Genomic DNA, 18603 nt, shown 5'->3' with positions numbered 1-18603 from the left:
GACGGGTGTGTGCGCCTTGCAAACAGGTCAAAGGTAGAGGTAGCCCTGTCCTCCACAGCCCTACAAAATAAAAGCACGCTGCGTCTTTGGAGGGGATCGCTGCCTTTGTACCTGCGCGGTGTGTCCTCAGGAGCGGAAGACGTGCACAGCCCTGATGACGTACTGGCGGCAGATGGGACACTCATTCATTCTCTTGCCGCACTTGGTGCAGGTGATCATGTGACCGCACTCCAGCAGGACGCAGTCGATGGGCGCGTCCATGCAGATCCGGCAGATGTTGCCTTCCGGGCTGGGGAGCTCGCCCTCGGCCTCTGGGAAAAGGAGAGGCGGTGAAAGATGAGCGGAGGGCAGAGCGGAGGGCAGAGCAGGCGTGCGCGGTGACTCACCCGACAAGGTTTGGTGGTCCTGGAAGAGGCGCGTCACTCGCTCCATCAGTTCCCACTTCTCACAGCAGCCTTTGAAGTTGACAAAGTTCCGGGCCAGGATTTCCTTAAGCTGCCGCACGCTCAGGGCCTCGATGTCGTCCACGCTGGTCAGGTCCGACAAGGACGCCCTTCGGCCCGGAACACCCCCCGCCTCCTCCTCGGGGTCCGATCCCTAGACAGAGGTCGGATCTTTCACTTTGGAGCACCGCACTCAATGGCGACCAACAAGCAGCCGTTGATTCGGGTGGGCCAATCCATCCAAATACTGATGGCATCGATACCAATAGTGGTAACACAGTCACCAGGTCGTTTTTTTCTCTCGGCATTCACCAAGTTTTGTCTACTTTGTTACTCAATATGGGTCCAAAAAAAGCAAACAAACCCACCTGGAAAGAAGGAGGGAATCGCTGTGGACTTAGACTTAGAGAGGAGAGGGAGCCCTGGATCTTTTTTTTTTTTTTTTCTTTGTCATGAAAAAGGGACGTTTTTGTCATGAAAAAGAGAAGTTTTTGTGGTTGTGCACTAATTGTAAGTGTATATTGTGTTTTTTATGTTGATTTAATTAAAAAAATATATATACATATATATTTTTTTTAAATAAAAATTTATAAAAAATTCTTTTGCGGCCCGGTACCAATCTGGCCACGGCCCGGTGGTTGGGGACCACTGTGATAGTTTATATATCAATGATGAAATCTTAACATTGCAACACATGCCAATATGGCCGGTTTAGTTTACTTAATTACAGTCTGAGTTTCCTGTTGAAAACGTCGCGGAGTGATGACGCGATGATGACGCGTGTTTGTGACATTATTGGTTGGAGGGGACATATTAGCCCAGCACCACTTACGGTTAAAAGTCGTCTCTTTTCATCGCGCAATTACAGAGTATTTTGGATATCTGTGTTGCTGAATCTTTTGCAATTTGTTCAATTAATATTGGAGAAGTCAAAGTATAAAGATGGAGGTGGGAAGCTATTAGCCTTTAGCCACACAAACACACGGTGTTTCTTTGTTTAAAATTCCCAGAGGTTAAACTTTACTATGGACCAGAGCGGTCAAGCGAACAAGAATCAAACTATATGTCCACAGGCAGTTTTTGGTGAAAATTGTTGAAATAAGTCGCCTCTGACCGGAGATCAGCGGAGCCAGCGACTTCCTGCAGCTGCCGTGACTTCTCTCAGAGACTCTGGCGTCAAAACACCCGTGGCCACACCCCTCCGACTTTAAGGTACTGTTTAACTCACTAAAACACTAGCAACACAATAGGCAGATAAGGGATTTTCCAGAATTATCCTAGGAAATGAGTCTAAAAAACATCTGAATCGCTCTCACTGCAATCGCTTTTTTAAAAGTTTTTTTTAAACTTTTTTTTCCTAGTACTTCACTCTAAATTACCTCATCCACGAATCTTTCATCCTCGCTCAAATTAATGGGGAAATTGTCACTTTTTTGGTCCGAATAGCTCTAGCTGTGAGGAGCCCTACAACCAGTGACATCACGCGCACATCGTCTGCTACTTCCGGTAAAAGCAAGGCTTTTTTATTAGCGACCTCAAGTTGCGAACTTTATCGTCAAGGTTTTCTACTAAATCCTTTCAGCAAAATTATGGAAATATCGCGAAATGATCAAGTATGACACATAGAATGAACCTGCTATGCCTGTTTAAATAAGAAAATCTCATTTCAGTAGGCCTTTAAGTGGGAGAACTTGCACAATCGGTAGCTGACTAAATACTTTTTTGCCCCACTGTATGTATGTATGTATATATATATATATATACATATATATATATATATATATACATACATACATATATATACACACACACACAAACATACGAATACGCACACACACACACACACACACACACACACACACACACACACATACATATATATATATACACACACACACATATATGTATATATATATATATAAATATATACACATACATACATATATATACACACACACGAATACACACACACACATACATATATATATATACACACACACACACACACACACACACATATATGTATATATATATATATATATAAATATATACACATACATACATATATATATCCACGCACACACACATAGATATATATACACACACACACACACACACATATATACATACACAGACACACATATATACACACATACATATATATATATATATATATATATACATATATATATATGTATGTATGTATATATATATATATATATATTATATATATATATATACATACATACATACATACATATATATATATATACATACATACATACATACATATACATACATATATATATATATATATATATATATATATATATATATATATATATATATATATATAAAAAACATTTCCATATGAGTTGGGAAATTGTGTTGGAGGTAAATAAAAACACAAATTGAAACTCAAATGTGGATGTGATTACACCCACACAAAAATCAAAAATACAGACACTCAAATTATACATGATCTACAAACCACGTTTCCGTATGAGTTGGGAAATTGTGTTAGATGTAAATATAAACGGAATACAATGATTTGCAATTCCTTTTTAACCCATATTCAATTGAATGCACTACAAAGACAAGATATTTGATGTTCAAACTCATAAACTTTATTTTTTTTGCAAATAAAAATTAACTCAGAATTTCATGGCTGCAACACGTGCCAAAATAGTTGGGAAAGGGCATGTTTACCAGTGTTACATCACATTTTCTTTTAACAACACTCAAACGTTTGGGAACTGAGGAAACTAATTGTTGGAGATTTGAAAGTGGAATTATTTCCCATTCTTGTTTTATGTAGAGCTTCAGTCGTTCAACAGTCCAGGGTCTTCGCTGTTGTATTTTACGCTTCATAATGCGCCACACATTTTCGACGGGAGAAAGGTCTGGACTGCAAGCGGGCCAGGAAAGTACCCGCACTCTTTTTTTACGAAGCCACGCTGTTGTAACAGGTGCTGAATGTGGCTTAACATTGTCTTGCTGAAATAAGCAGGGGCATCCATGAAAAAGACGACACTTAGCTGGTAGCATATGGTGTTCCAAAACCTGTATGTACCTTTCAGCATTAATGGTGCCTTCACAGATGTGTAAGTTATCCATGCCTTGGGCACTAATGCACCCCCATACCATCACAGATGCTGACTTTTGAACTTTGCATCGATAACAGTCTGGATGGTTCGCTTCCCCTATGGTCCGGATGACACCATGTTGAATATTCCCCCCCAAAAATTGAAATGTGGACTCTTCAGACCACAGAACACTTTTCCACTTTGCATCAGTCCATCTTAGATGATCTCGGGCCCAGAGAAGCCAGCTGCGTTTCTGGATGTTGTTGATAACTGGCTTTCGCTTTGCATAGTAGAGCTTAAACTTGCACTTATGTACAGATGTAGCGACAAACTTTATTTAGTGACAGTGGTTTTCTGAAGTGTTCCTGAGCCCATGTGGTGATATCCTTTAGAGATTGATGTCGGTTTTTGATACAGTGAGGGATCGAAGGTCACGATCATTCAATGTTGGTTTCCGGCCATTCCGCTTACGTGGAGTGATTTCTCCAGATTCTCTGAACCTTTTGATATTATGGACCGTAGATGTTGAAATCCCTAAATTTCTTGCAATTGCACTTTGAGAAATGTTTTTAAACTGTTTGACTATTTGCTCACGCAGTTGTGGACAAAGGGGTGTACCTCGCCCCATCCTTTCTTGTGAAAGACTGAGCATTTTTTGGGAAGCTGTTTTTATACCCAATCATGGCACCCACCTGTTCCCAATTAGCCTGCACACCCGTGGGATGTTCAAAATAAGTGTTTGATGAGCTTTCCTCAACTTTATCAGTATTTATTGCCACCTTTCCCAACTTCTTTGTCACATGTTGCTATCATCAATTTTTAAAGTTAATGATTATTTCCAAAAAACAAATGTTTATAAGTTTGAACATCAAATATGTTGTCTTTGTAGCATATTCAACTGAATATGGGTTGAAAATGATTTGCAAATCATTGTATTCCGTTTATATTTACATCTAACACAATTTTCCAACTCATATGGAAACGGGGTTCGTATATACAGTACACACACACACACACACACACACACACACACACACACACACACACACACACACACACACACACACACACACACACACACACACACACACATTAGGGATGTCCCGATACAACTTTTTCGCTTCCGATACGATACTGATATCGTAGCCTTGAGTATTGGCTGATACCTATATCAATACGATACGATATAGCCACAAATCATACATATATTTATTCCTTATTTTGTTGTGTGGAATGTTATAAAAGGCTTGATAAAGTGATGTTACTGTTACTGATGTTGTAGTGTTAAAACAGAAAACAATATTCAGCAATATAGGTATAGGAAAAACTGACCCATTTTTTATTAACCAATTGGTTACATAAATTTTAACCTTCAGCATTAGAGTATTACCTCAACAAATCCAATAAAAACTAAATGTTATATTTAAAGTGCAAAATAACCACTAATACCAACATAATTATACAATTGAATAGAATTAATTAAAAATAAATTAGAAGACCCTGAAAAATAATCAAAATAAATCCAATTTTAAAAAAAAGAAGAAAAAAAAGTTTTAAAGTGCAAACAATTCAAGTTCACTTCAGTTATTTTTTGACGGCGTGGCGCAGTGGATGAGTGGCCGTGCGCAACCCGAGGGTACCTGGTTCAATCCCCACACTCAAATTATACATGATCTACAAACCCTGTTTCCGTATGAGTTGGGAAATTGTGTTAGATGTAAATATAAACGGAATACAACGATTTGCAAATCCTTTTCAACCCATATTCAATTGAATGCACTACAAAGACAAGATATTTGATGTACCAACCTCGTCATGTCTGTTGTGTCCTGAGCAAGACACTTCACCCTTGCTCCTGATGGGTGATGGTTTGCGTCTTGCATGGCAGCTCCCGCCATCAGTGTGTGAATGTGTGTGTGAAAGGGTAAATGTGGAAGTAGTGTCAAAGCGCTTTGAGTACCTTGAAGGTAGAAAAGCACTATACAAGTACAACCCATTTATCATTTTGATTTACTGTCAGCATATGTTGGAAACAACTGTGGGCAGGGACAAAAACAACACAATATTGTCCACTCTCCAACTGCTCTAAGTTAAGAGTTCACAGCTCCAGTGTCACTCACTGACTGTGCCCAAAACAATGTAGTAATTACTCTTAGTCTTCACTGAAGAATAGTGTAAACACAATAAACATATCACTCTAATAACAAGAGCATACAACAAATAATAATCAGTCAGTGCTGACTACCCTTACTACTCCTCTTTCTCCTTCTTCTCCACTTTCTGCAGTCCGAGCATAATGTGGAGATTCTTTTTTAAGAAGATAAGCATTTTGGCACGCTGTGCTGTTTTGTCTACAATGTAGTGGCGGCTAGGAATAATGTAGCGAGGTTCGAGGTGCTCCATTAAGCGTTTAAATCCGACATTACTCACCACCAACAGGGGCTGGTCATCAAGCACAATAAACTGGGCCATCTTTTCTGTTATGGCCATTGCCTTTTTGCTGTCCTGTGGTAGTTTGTCACCTCTTGCAAAGCTTTCGCCCAGCGTGCGTTGCTGAAGCGAGCCAGAAGTTTGTTGCTTCGCCTTGCTGCTCTTGCGAAAATCCTCATGTTCTTTTTTGTGGTGTTTTTTCAAATGTGCGATGAGGTTGCTAGTATTGAACATTCCCGGTTCTGTCCCTCCACGGGACACTTGCGCCTGACGAATGTTGCATTTAGCGACAACGTCTTTGACCGAGTTTACGTTAAAATACTTCCACACAGCAGACATCACTACACTTTGCTGCAAGCACATGCGCTGTCGTTGTTGTGATCACGTGGGCTATGCATGCTGGATCAGAGACGCTTTTCTTCCGCGGCCGGCACAAACGTTAATTAAGGGGCATTGCTGCCACCTACTGTGTTGGAGTGTGGTCAAACCAGAGTCACCTATTATAGAAGTGCTGCAGCGGCAAATGGACAGCTTATATCGGAGCGCTTATATCTGAGTTTTTAGATTCAGTCCGATAAAATCCAATAATAACTTTTTTGGCTAATATCGGACTGATTTCCGATATCAATATCGGATCGGGGCATTCCTAATATATATATATATATATATATATATATATATACACACACATACATACATACATATACATATATATATGTATATATATATATATACACACACATGTATACATACACATACATATATACGTACATGTACACACATATATACATAAATGTACACACATATATATATATATACACATATATACATACACACATATACATATATATAATATATATATATATACATACACACATATATATATATACACATGCATATATATACATATACACATACATACATTCATACAATGAGAGAGAGATAGAGAGAGAGAGAGAGAGAAAGAGAGAGAGAGAGAGAGAGAGAGAGACAGACAGACAGAGAGACACACACACACGTGCATAAATGGCTAGCTTTTACCTGGTCGGGGTCTAGGGCGTCTGGATCAGAGGGGGCGTCCTCTGGAGTCTCTGTTGGAACGGCGAGGGGAGGCTCAGAGCTGGAGGTGGAAATGTGGGTAGTCTGGTCCAGCTGGTCAGGGGTCACAGAGGGCGGCTCTGCAGGTGGGGGCTGCTGGCCCAGGATCAGTTCCACCAGCTCCTCCTGTGGAAGACCACACAGGTGAGAAGGGGGCGGGGGCGGGGGTCTTGAGACAACATGGCTGACCTTTTCTCGACACAGGTCCGTGGAGATTTCGTGCAGGCGCAGGTAGTCGCGCAGTTCCTTCACTTTGAGCTTCATCAGCTCGGCTCGCTGCAGCAGGTTGCCGTGGAAACGCTGGCAGGTGTGACACAGGCGGGGGCGGGGCTCCAGCTGGGCGGAGCAGCTGCCACAGAAGTTTTTCCTGCAGTCGGCGCACACATGCTGACGCAGAGGAGAGCGGCGTTACAGTTATCGCACTCAGCTCGTGTCGCGCGCGACTTCTGAAAATTTCCCACGTGCGCTGGGAGTTATGCAAATTAGCAAGGGGCGGTACTAGTACGCAAACTGACTAGCCTGTGAAGTCGACAAGACTGGACATCATTAGAGTGTGGGCAATGACAGAGGGGGTCACCTTGGTGGTAGGCGTGTCCAAACGCCCTCGGCAGGCTGTGCAGGTGTGTTCAGGTGAGGGCATGCTGCTGAAGGCGGAGTTTGTGTAGGACCGATGCTGCGGCTCGACACCACCCCTCTCCTCATCCACAGAATCCAAACACATCCAGCTGCAGCACGACGTCCACATGTCTGACAGGACAGGAGAACGCGGTCACTCATCTGCCAGCAGGTAGCTACTGCGCAGGTGGACTTCCTACTTTGCCTTTCGCTCCTTGGAGATACTCAAACGTTCTTCGAAAGTTGTTAACCCAGTCACCTACTGCTGACTCAGGGGCAACTAGGGGGTTCAGAATCGGCTCCAAGGATACTTCGCCATGGTCATGGGAGGGGACCCATTCAGTCCACACGACTGGTAACCAGTGCATCGACACTCAATCTCAGGTGCCTTTAACTGGTTACACTTTTTTACTGCGCTTTCCACCCTGCGGCTTATAAAACGGTGCGTCTAAATTGTGGAATTTTCTTCGCTGATGGCCATAATGCACAAAGTTTAGTGAAAAACTCCGAACAAGCAAGGACACTGAAAAGGTGCCTTATTTTTTGCGCTATGACGCCATCTTTTGGACGAGTACGCTCACTGCAGGTACTGCAGCGTTGCATTGTCCTTCGGTTTAGACGAGTGATTTCAACCAGAAGTACAAATACCGTTCCGTCTTCTAGCTGTCCATAGCGTTTTTATTCGTCCATGTGTGATAGCGACTTGTCCAGGGTGTACACCGCCTTCCGCTTGAATGCAGCTGAGATAGGCTTCAGCACCCCCCGCAACCCCGAAAAGGAAAAGTGGTAGAAAATGGATGCAACATTTGTGAGTACAAATATAACATACCCAAAACAATTCATGCTTACTAAAGCGTCCCATGTGTGATGCCTGTCGGGAGTGTTTTCATGCATATTTGTACGAGCTATCGTAATGTAATCAAGCAAGCAGTGTAGCTTTAGCCAATATGCTAACACATTTTCCGCAATGCCTTACAATGGCATCCTTTTTGTAAAGTCAACAAATGGTTATTGTGGACTTATTGAGTCCGTTTAGCTGATTGGAAAGATAGCTTCCGCAGCTCGTGGGTCCATGACGATGACTTTCGTTTTGTTTGAGCAGCCATTTTACTGCCACACAGTACAGGCCAAAAGTTTGGACACACCTCATTTCAATGGGTTTTCTTTATTTTCATGACTATGGAATCAGCGGTAGAAAATGGATGGATGGATATTTACATTGTAGATTGTCACTGAAGGCATCAAAGCTATGAATGAACACATGTGGAGTTATGTACTTAACAAAACATTTTGAAATAACTGAAAACATTTTTTATGTTCTAGTTTCTTCTAAAAAGCCACTCTTTGCCCCGATTACTTTTTCGCACACTCCCAGCATTCTCTCGATAAGCTTAAAGAGGTGGTCACCTGAAACGGTTTTCACTTCACAGGTGTCATAGTTTTGATGCATTAAGTGACAACCTACAAGGTAAATGGTCTTGAAAATAAAGAAAAACGCATTGAAATGAGGTGTGTCCAAACTTTTGGCCTGTACTGTACGTATGCGGCTTATAGTCTGAAGCGGCTCATAAGGGGAAAAAAATGTCTTCTAAAATTTGGTGGGTGCGGCTAATATACATACCTCTGCTTAGGCTGTTGCCCCCGCGACCCGACCCAGATAAGCGTAAGAAGATGGATGGATTGACTTATATACCGATGCGCTCTACAGTCTGGAAAATATGTTATCTTATATGTATTTATATATACAGTATTTTTATAGTAATTTACATCACATCACTGTGTTTACATTCACCCACGTACTGCCATCATATTTCATGTACTACTTACCTCTAATATACAATATGTGCATGAAAAGTATTGGTCTAGATCAGTAGAGTCCACTTTTTGCTACACAACAAGGGGTTACACTTTCCTGACCTCTGCGTTGCTTTTTGTGGTGAAGGTTAGGATCTGTCTCCGGGTAGCCTTTTGTCCATGGCCATGTTTGCCCTGGAAACCAGCGACTGGCTCTCCCCCAAAGAGACGCAGCAAAAAAGACAAGGCTATTGTTAAAATTCTCTCTTTTTTTCAGGTGAGGGAAAATTATTTTTTTATAGGTAAAACTCTTAACAGTGACGTCACTGTCAAATCATGGGAAAATACACCGTTGTACACCTTACAACCCTAAAACAGACAGAAAATAAATGTACAGAAAATAAATGTACTTGCAATTATGTAGTGCTAAAATAAAAAACTAAATCAACAATACATACAATTAAAGTGCAAATGAAAACACAGATTCACTGCTTTAGTCATAATTTTTGCGCTTATGAAACTTCTCTAGGACTTTAGCTCCATTCTTCTTTTACAATGAATTGATTAACGTGGACCCCGACTTAAACAAGTTGAAAAACTTATTCGGGTGTTACCATTTAGTGGTCAATTGTACGGAATATGTACTGTACTGTACAATCTGCTAATAACAGTTTCAATCAATCAATCAATCAATCAATCAATGGCACATCCTTGTGGAATGTGTACACTAAAACACAACAACAATATGATAGCCAATATGTCAGAATACACCAATAGTTTAATTTTTATGAAAATAGAAATTATTCTGATCCACATCAGCCAACTGTAAAATCTACATCAAGCTGAATGAAGGTCCAGAAGAAAGAGTACTTGTTATCAATGATATCAAGGACCTGGACACATTTTAAGTTTACACAGCTTCCACAACAACAATGATAATGGACTCTGACAGAAAACAAGCACCTAAATTCAACATCAACACTACTACGCTGCAAGGGACGACTAAAAAAGAAGACCTAGATTCAGGATTGCATCCATCTACATTTATACAGATTTTTAAAATGACGTCAAAGATTGTTGAACAAGGAAATATGGAACTACAAAACTTCTGCAACAAAGATCACAAAAACCAGGATTTGGAAAACGATATAGATCCAGATACAATTTTTTTTCCCCACATTAGTAATAATTGTTTTTTTTACACAGATGAGCAATACAATAGCATCATTAAAAGTGATAACAAATGGTCAATTATTCATTTTAATAGCAGAAGCTTGTATGCAAACTACAACAACATTAAGAACTTTTTGGAACACATCAACGAACCCTTCAAAGTGATCGCCGTCACAGAAACATGGATTGATGATAAAAAAGGAATAGATTTTGATCTGGAAGGATATGAACTAAACTACATCAACAGAACCAACAAAAATGGAGGAGGAGTAGCTGTGTATGTGATGAAGAACCTGAACTACAAAGTGGTAGAAAACATGTCATTTGCAATAGATAATATCCTCTCTGAGCTGCAACCTTATCGTGGTAGAGGAGTTTGCGTGTCCCAATGATCTTAGGAGCTATGTTGTCCGGGGGCATAAAGCTCCCTGGTAGGGTCTCCCAAGGCAAACAGGTTCTAAGTGAGGGATCAGACAAAGAGCAGCTCGAAGACCTTTATGAAGATGAAAAATCATGGACCCAGATTTCACTCGCCCGGACGCGGGTCACCGGGGCCCCCCTCTGGAGCCAGGCCCGGAGGTGGGGCACGATGGCGAGCGCCTGGTGGCCGGGCCTGTTCCCATGGGGCCCGGCCGGGCACAGCCCGAAGAGGCAACGTGGGTCACCCCTCCAATGGGCTCACCACCCATAGCAGGGGCCATAGAGGTCGGGTGCAATGTGAGCTGGGCGACAGCCGAAGGCAGGGCACTTGGCGGTCCGATCCTCGGCTACAGAAACTAGCTCTTGGGACGTGGAACGTCACGTCAATGGGGGGGAAAGAGCCTGAGCTAGTGCGCGAAGTCGAGAAATTCCGGCTGGATATAGTCGGACTCACTTCGACGCACAGCAAGGGCTCTGGAACCACTTCTCTCGAGAGGGATTGGACCCTCTTCCACTCTGGCGTTGCCGGCAGTGAGAGGCGACGGGCTGGGGTGGCAATTCTGGTTTCCCCCCGGCTCAAAGCCTGTACGTTGGAGTTCAACCCGGTGGACGAAAGGGTAGCCTCCCTCCGCCTTTGGGTGGGGGGACGGGTCCTGACTGTTGTTTGTGCTTATGCACCAAACAGCAGTTCAGAGTACCCACCCTTTTTGGGAACACTCGAGGGAGTACTGGAAAGTGCTCCCCCGGGTGATTCCCTTGTCCTACTGGGAGACTTCAACGCTCACGTTGGCAACGACAGTGAAACCTGGAGAGGCGTGATTGGGAAGAATGGCCGCCCGGATCTGAACCCGAGTGGTGTTTTGTTATTGGACTTTTGTGCTCGTCACAGTTTGTCCATAACAAACACCATGTTCAAACATAAGGGTGTCCATATGTGCACTTGGCATCAGGACACCCTAGGCCGCAGTTCCATGATTGACTTTGTAGTTGTGTCATCGGATTTGCGGCCTCATGTTTTGGACACTCGGGTGTCACGAGGGAGGTGCTGGACATTGAGTCCGAGTGGACCATGTTCACACCTCTATTGTCGAGGCGGCAGATCGGAGCTGTGGCCGCAAGGTAGTTGGTGCCTGTCGGGGCGGCAATCCTAAAACCCCTTGGTGGACACCAGCGGTGAGGGATGCCGTCAAGCTGAAGAAGGAGTCCTATCGGGTCCTTTTGGCTCATAGGACTCCGGAGGCAGTGGACAGGTATCGACAGGCCAAGCGGTGTGCAGCTTCAGCGGTCGCTGAGGCAAAAACTCGGACATGGGAAGAGTTCGGGGAAGCCATGGAAAACGACTTCCGGACGGATTCGAAGCGATTCTGGACCACCGTCCGCCGCCTCGGGAAGGGGAAGCAGTGCACTATCAACACCGTGTATGGTGCGGATGGTGTTCTGCTGACCTCGACAGCGGATGTTGTGGATAGGTGGAAGGAATACTTCGAAGACCTCCTCAATCCCACCAACACGTCTTCCTATGAGAAAGCAGTGCCTGGGGAATCTGTGGTGGACTCTCCTATTTCTGGGGCTGAGGTCGCTGAGGTAGTTAAAAAGCTCCTCGGTGGCAAGGCCCCAGGGGTGGACGAGATCCGCCCGGAGTTCCTTAAGGCTCTGGATGATGTGGGGCTGTCTTGGTTGACAAGACTTTGCAGCATCGCGTGGACATCGGGGGCGGTACCTCTGGATTGGCAGACCGGGGTGGTGGTTCCTCTCTTTAAGAAGGGGAACCGGAGGGTGTGTTCCAACTATCGTGGGATCACACTCCTCAGCCTTCCCGGTAAGGTTTATTCAGGTGTACTGGAGAGGAGGCTACGTCGAATAGTCGAACCTCGGATTCAGGAGGAACAGTGTGGTTTTCGTCCTGGTCGTGGAACTGTGGACCAGCTCTATACTCTCGGCAGGGTTCTTGAGGGTGCATGGGAGTTTGCCCAACCAGTCTACATGTGCTTTGTGGACTTGGAGAAGGCATTCGACCGTGTCCCTCGGGAAGTCCTGTGGGGAGTGCTCAGAGAATATGGGGTATCGGACTGTCTTATTGTGGCGGTCCGTTCCCTGTACGATCAGTGCCAGAGCTTGGTCCGCATTGCCGGCAGTAAGTCGAACACATTTCCAGTGAGGGTTGGACTCCGCCAAGGCTGTCCTTTGTCACCAATTCTGTTCATAACTTTTATGGACAGAATTTCTAGGCGCAGTCAAGGCGTTGAGGGGTTCCGGTTTGGTAACCGCAGGATTAGGTCTCTGCTTTTTGCAGATGATGTGGTCCTGATGCTTCATCTGACCGGGATCTTCAGCTCTCGCTGGATCGGTTCACAGCCGAGTGTGAAGCGACCGGAATAAGAATCAGCACCTCCAAGTCAGAGTCCATGGTTCTCGCCCGGAAAAGGGTGGAGTGCCATCTCCGGGTTGGGGAGGAGACCCTGCCCCAAGTGGAGGAGTTCAAGTACCTAGGAGTCTTGTTCACGAGTGGGGGAAGAGTGGATCGTGAGATCAACAGGCGGATCGGTGCGGCATCTTCAGTAATCCGGACGTTGTACCGATCCGTTGTGGTGAAGAAGGAGCTGAGCCGGAAGGCAAAACTCTCAATTTACCGGTCGATCTACGTTCCCATCCTCACCTATGGTCATGAGCTTTGGGTCATGACCGAAAGGATAAGATCACGGGTACAAGCGGCCGAAATGAGTTTCCTCCGCCGTGTGGCGGGGCTCTCCCTTAGAGATAGGGTGAGAAGCTCTGCCATCCGGGAGGGACTCAAAGTAAAGCCGCTGCTCCTTCACATCGAGAGGAGCCAGATGAGGTGGTTCGGGCATCTGGTCAGGAGGCCACCCGAACGCCTCCCTAGGGAGGTGTTTAGGGCACGTCCAACCGGTAGGAGGCCACGGGGAAGACCCAGGACACGTTGGGAAGACTATGTCTCCCGGCTGGCCTGGGAACGCCTCGGGATCCCCCGGGAAGAGCTAGACGAAGTGGCTGGGGAGAGGGAAGTCTGGGTTTCCCTGCTTAGGCTGTTGCCCCCGCGACCTGATCTCGGATAAGCGGAAGATGATGGATGGATGGATGGAATATCTTAGAATGTATTACCATTGAAATATGTCAGGAAAATAGCAAAAACATAGTAATCAGTTGTATATACAGATCACCTAAGTCAAGTATAGAAACATTTGAAGAATGGATCACAGCAACTTACATAGACAATGGTAAAAAAATAATTTTCTTATGCGGTGACTTTAACATTGACTTATTGAACCCTAACAAGCAAAAGTCTATTGATGATTTCATTGATACAATGTACAGCATCTTTTTATATCCTAAAATCACAAAGCCAAGCTGAATCACAGGACACTGTGCCACGCTTATTGATAATATTTTTACCAATGATTTTGATAATAACACTAAAAGTGGTCTACTTATAACCGACGTTAGTGATCATCTGCCAGTTTTTACAATATATGATGGAAACTGCAAAAAGAACATGGAAGACAAAAGGACATTTCGAAGACTGTGCCAAGAGCAGAGGATGATTGCTTTCAAAATGGAGCTATAAAAGCAAGATTGGGACAATGTGTACAATGAAAAAGAGGTTGATGAATCATATGAACATTTCTTAAACAAGTTCACAATACTTTATGACAAACATTGTCCATGGAGAAAACTCAGTAGTAAACAGAGAAAGAATAATCAACCATGGATGACAAAAGGATTAAAAAATGCTTGTAAGAAGAAGAATACACTATATAGAAAATTTATAGTACAAAGAACTACAGAGACAGAAGTACAAAAAGTATAAAAACAAGTTAACAAACATACTACGATCATGTAGAAAAGAATATTACAGTGAATTATTGGACAGGAACAAAAATAATATGAGAGCAACATGGGGCATTCTCAATAGCATTATTAAAAACGGCACTAAGAGGGATTACCCCATATACTTCTTAGACGGAAATAAACATAATGACAACATAAAGGAAGTAGTTGAAAGCTTTAATAACTACTTTGTAAATATTGGACCAAAATTGGAAGAAAGGATTCCAGACCCAGTTTCAATTGAGGACGATTATGATACCATAGAGCGAAATCCCAACTCCATGTTCCTCAGTAATGTGACACAGGAGGAAATAGTTAAAATCGTGAAAAAATGTAAATCAAAGACTTCAACTGATTGTAACGGAATTTATATGGAAACGATAAAAAAAGGTTATTGATGAGATCTCAGGACCATTAATGTATATTAGTAACCTATCATTTCAAAGAGGTATATTTCCAAACAAAATGAAAGTAGCTAAAGTTGCACCAATTTATAAGACTGGAGATAAACATCTACTTACAAATTATAGACCTGTTTCTTTACTTCCACAATTTTCTAAAATCATTGAAAAACTGTTCAAAAACAGATTAGAGAGTTTCATGAATAAAAATAGAATACTCGAAGAGAACCAGTATGGATACAGAGCTAATGTTTCAACTTCAATGGCTTTAATTGAAATTACAGAAGAAATTACCAATGCAATAGATAGTAAACAATGTGCAGCAGCAGTGTTTATGGATCTAACTAAAGCATTTGACACAATTAATCACAATATTTTAATCAAAAAACTGGAAACGATATGGCATCAGAGGGTTAGTCTTAAACTGGATAAGAAGTTATCTAACAAACAGGAAACAATACGTGAAGCTAGGCGAACACACTTCTACAATGCTAAATATATCCTTTGGTGTACCTCAGGGATCAATACTAGGACTTAAACTATTCAATCTCTATATCAATGACATTTGTAAAGTTACAAGAGATTTAAAGTTAGGATTATTTGCAGATGATACAACAGTGTTTTGTTCAGGAGAGAACACATAGAAGATAATACAAATAATAACAGAAGAAATGCACAAATTAAAAAAATGGTTTGACAAAAACAGACTATCATTGAATCTCCGTAAAATTAATATAATGCTATTTGGTAACAGTAGAAGAAAAAGTCAAACACAAATACAAATAGACGGAATAGAAATTGAAAGAGTAAATTAAACGAAATTTCTCGGTATAATGATTGATGATAAATTGAACTGGAAATCTCATGTAAAAAATATACAACATAAAGTAGCAAGAAACACGTCAATAATGAATAAAGCCAAATATGTTCTAGACCAAAAATCACTTCATATTCTCTACTGCTCACTAGTGTTACCATATCTGAGTTACTGTGTAGAAATATGGGGAAATAATTACAAAAGTACACTTCATTCACTAACAGTGTTACAAAAATGATCAGTTAGAATAATACATAATGTTGGATATAGAGAACATACAAACCCTTTATTTATTGAATCAAAGATACTGAAATTCCACGACATAGTGAAATTGCAAACAGCTAAAAATTATACACAAAGCAAACTATAACCTGCTTCCCAAGAATATACAACAATTCTTCTCAACAAAAGAGGAGAAATATAATGTTAGAGAAAAATGTAATTTAAAACATTTGTACGCACATACAACACTTAAGACCTTCAGTGTATCAGTATGTGGAATTTAATTATGGAATGGATTAAGCAAAGCAATCAAACAATGTACTAATATGATCCACTTCAAGAAACTTTTCAAACTGGAAGTGTTTACAAAGTACAAAAAAGAAGAACCATGATAAACACTGGAAGTGTTTACAAAGTACAAAAAAGAAGAACCATGATAAAAATTCTGTTTTTAATTCACCCATTCATTCTTTCATTCTCAAAATAATCTTACTTATCTCATCGTAGGGAATAAAACTTACTTCACCAATGATTTATTTATTTATTTACTTATGGAGTATATTGTGAATACATTGAGAACAGGAAGTGAACAAAAGTTTTAGCAACTGTTATGTAAAAGCAAAGGGGTAGGATTAAATAAGCTCTGCTTCTTCCTACTCCTTTTTGAACATGTTCGAAAGAGAAACTGGAAATTGTGATGTATCATGTTGTATGCTGGCATGTTCGAAATAAACTCAAACTCAACCCAACATCTGATTTCATTACCCTGATAGAAACAAAGTTTATTTAATCCTACCCCCTTTTTACCCCCTGAACGGCTCTTTCAAAAAAGAAACGACTCCCTCTAAAGAGCCGTAACTCCCATCTCCATAATCAACTTTAGGGACTTCATGAATTAATTAGCGCCACCTCTCGGTTATCAGTGTCATTGTACCAACGTTAAAACGTTGTAACTTGACAACGCTTCACGAGTGGTCTTCATTAAATGACGTCTCGTAGACAAACTTCGGGAAAGTTGAGTACTTTTTGTCGTCTTTTGAATACATTTGAATATCTTTCCAGCGACGTCAAAGTTTGTTTCACACGGACGTTAGTGAACACACCAACGAACTTCACTTCCGCCCGTACCTACGAGGTCAAAATAACATTTTTTTTTAATTTGAGCTTTTCTCCCATGAGTTGACATCGAGTTCAAAGTTTCAAGTTATGCTAAGCTAACAGTGCTAGCAGCGGGCTAGTTGCCAAAGCAAACCCAGGTGAACTTTTCACGGCGTCGGAGGAGTTGAAAAGTTTTCGCGGAAACCCGCAACGGCAGAGCGCGTCCGTCCGTCGGGTGACGAGAAGTGGACAAAACAAAAGAGCCACACGGAGAAAACTTCTTACCTGTTGACGCTCTTATCGCAGCTAGCAGGTGTTAGCAGCTAGCTGGCCAACAGCGAACAGGAACACGACGCCCAAGCGTCAGGTGGCCTCGTGACGTCATCGTGTCGTTTGCAGGTGATACGGAAAGGGAGTAATCGATGACGTCATTGGAATGTGCACTTTGCCTTGAAACTGAAAGTGCTGTAACAGTGATAGTCCTTATTTTCTCCAATGAAAAGCCACTTTGATTTTTTAAAAATCTATAAAGGTAACCATATAGTATCATGTATACATTTTAACGTTGTCTCTTTACATATCATGTTTGCCCCTATTTAAGGTTAATTTTGTGTCTTTAATACAAAAGCTTTTTTTTTACACTGAATTTATGTAACAATTTTTTTGCGTTTGTTAATTTTTTTAACCTCAAATTATGTTGACATATTCATTAAATACAACTATGTTAGCAAAATCCAGTTGGTTAAAAGTGTTTTTAAAAATCAGTGTGTAAAAAAAACATTTTCTTTTAGCTTGAATTCGCAACTCTTTTCCGGGTCACGTGACAGAAAACTTGTGATTGCGTCAGGCGTAATTTTTCGAAAGTTTGTTCGATAAAAAAAAATAAAAAAAATTGTTTTTGTTTTAAAGCAGTGAACATTTTTGCAATGAGTGTTTGAACTCACAAATTGCAGTTCAATGACATTTTCAACCTAATTTGATATAAAAAAAACTCAAAAGTCCACACAAAAAAATATGGAGGTTAATTTGTGTCTTTAGTATGAACGCGGTTTTTTGACACTGAATTTATGTACCTGATTTAAAATTTTGCTGCCGATTTAATTGAGTAAAAATGTAGTGTTTGAAATTCAATGAATAATTACTCATTGCTTCGAAATTCA

At 41.6% G+C, this 18603-nt stretch overlaps 1 protein-coding gene across 3 annotated transcripts in view; it reads right to left on the bottom strand.

The window, feature by feature from the left end:
* The window catches only part of rffl (ring finger and FYVE-like domain containing E3 ubiquitin protein ligase), an 18189-nt gene extending 303 nt beyond the window's left edge, over positions 1-17886 (bottom strand). Inside the window, exons 1-7 of one of the 3 annotated variants that reach the window (XM_061877831.1) lie at positions 17729-17814; positions 9590-9679; positions 7635-7804; positions 7247-7444; positions 7001-7183; positions 387-597; positions 1-311 (exon numbers count right to left, since the gene is read on the bottom strand). The exon at positions 1-311 is cut by the window's left edge and continues 303 nt beyond it. In XM_061877831.1, coding sequence (XP_061733815.1) covers positions 127-311; positions 387-597; positions 7001-7183; positions 7247-7444; positions 7635-7802 — 945 coding nt within the window. In that variant the 5' untranslated portion in view covers positions 7803-7804; positions 9590-9679; positions 17729-17814 and the 3' untranslated portion in view covers positions 1-126. Of the gene's footprint in view, positions 312-386; positions 598-7000; positions 7184-7246; positions 7445-7634; positions 7805-9589; positions 9680-17728 lie in introns of all 3 variants that reach the window. The other 2 variants (XM_061877832.1, XM_061877830.1) reach the window with 2 other exon arrangements.
* Positions 17887-18603: the final 717 nt, after the last annotated feature.

This window comes from Nerophis ophidion, linkage group LG18, assembly GCF_033978795.1.
Source record: "Nerophis ophidion isolate RoL-2023_Sa linkage group LG18, RoL_Noph_v1.0, whole genome shotgun sequence".
Classification (NCBI taxonomy): Eukaryota; Metazoa; Chordata; class Actinopteri; order Syngnathiformes; family Syngnathidae; genus Nerophis; species Nerophis ophidion.
Note: the sequence above shows the minus strand (reverse complement) of the source record. Positions and strands in the feature narration are given on the sequence as shown.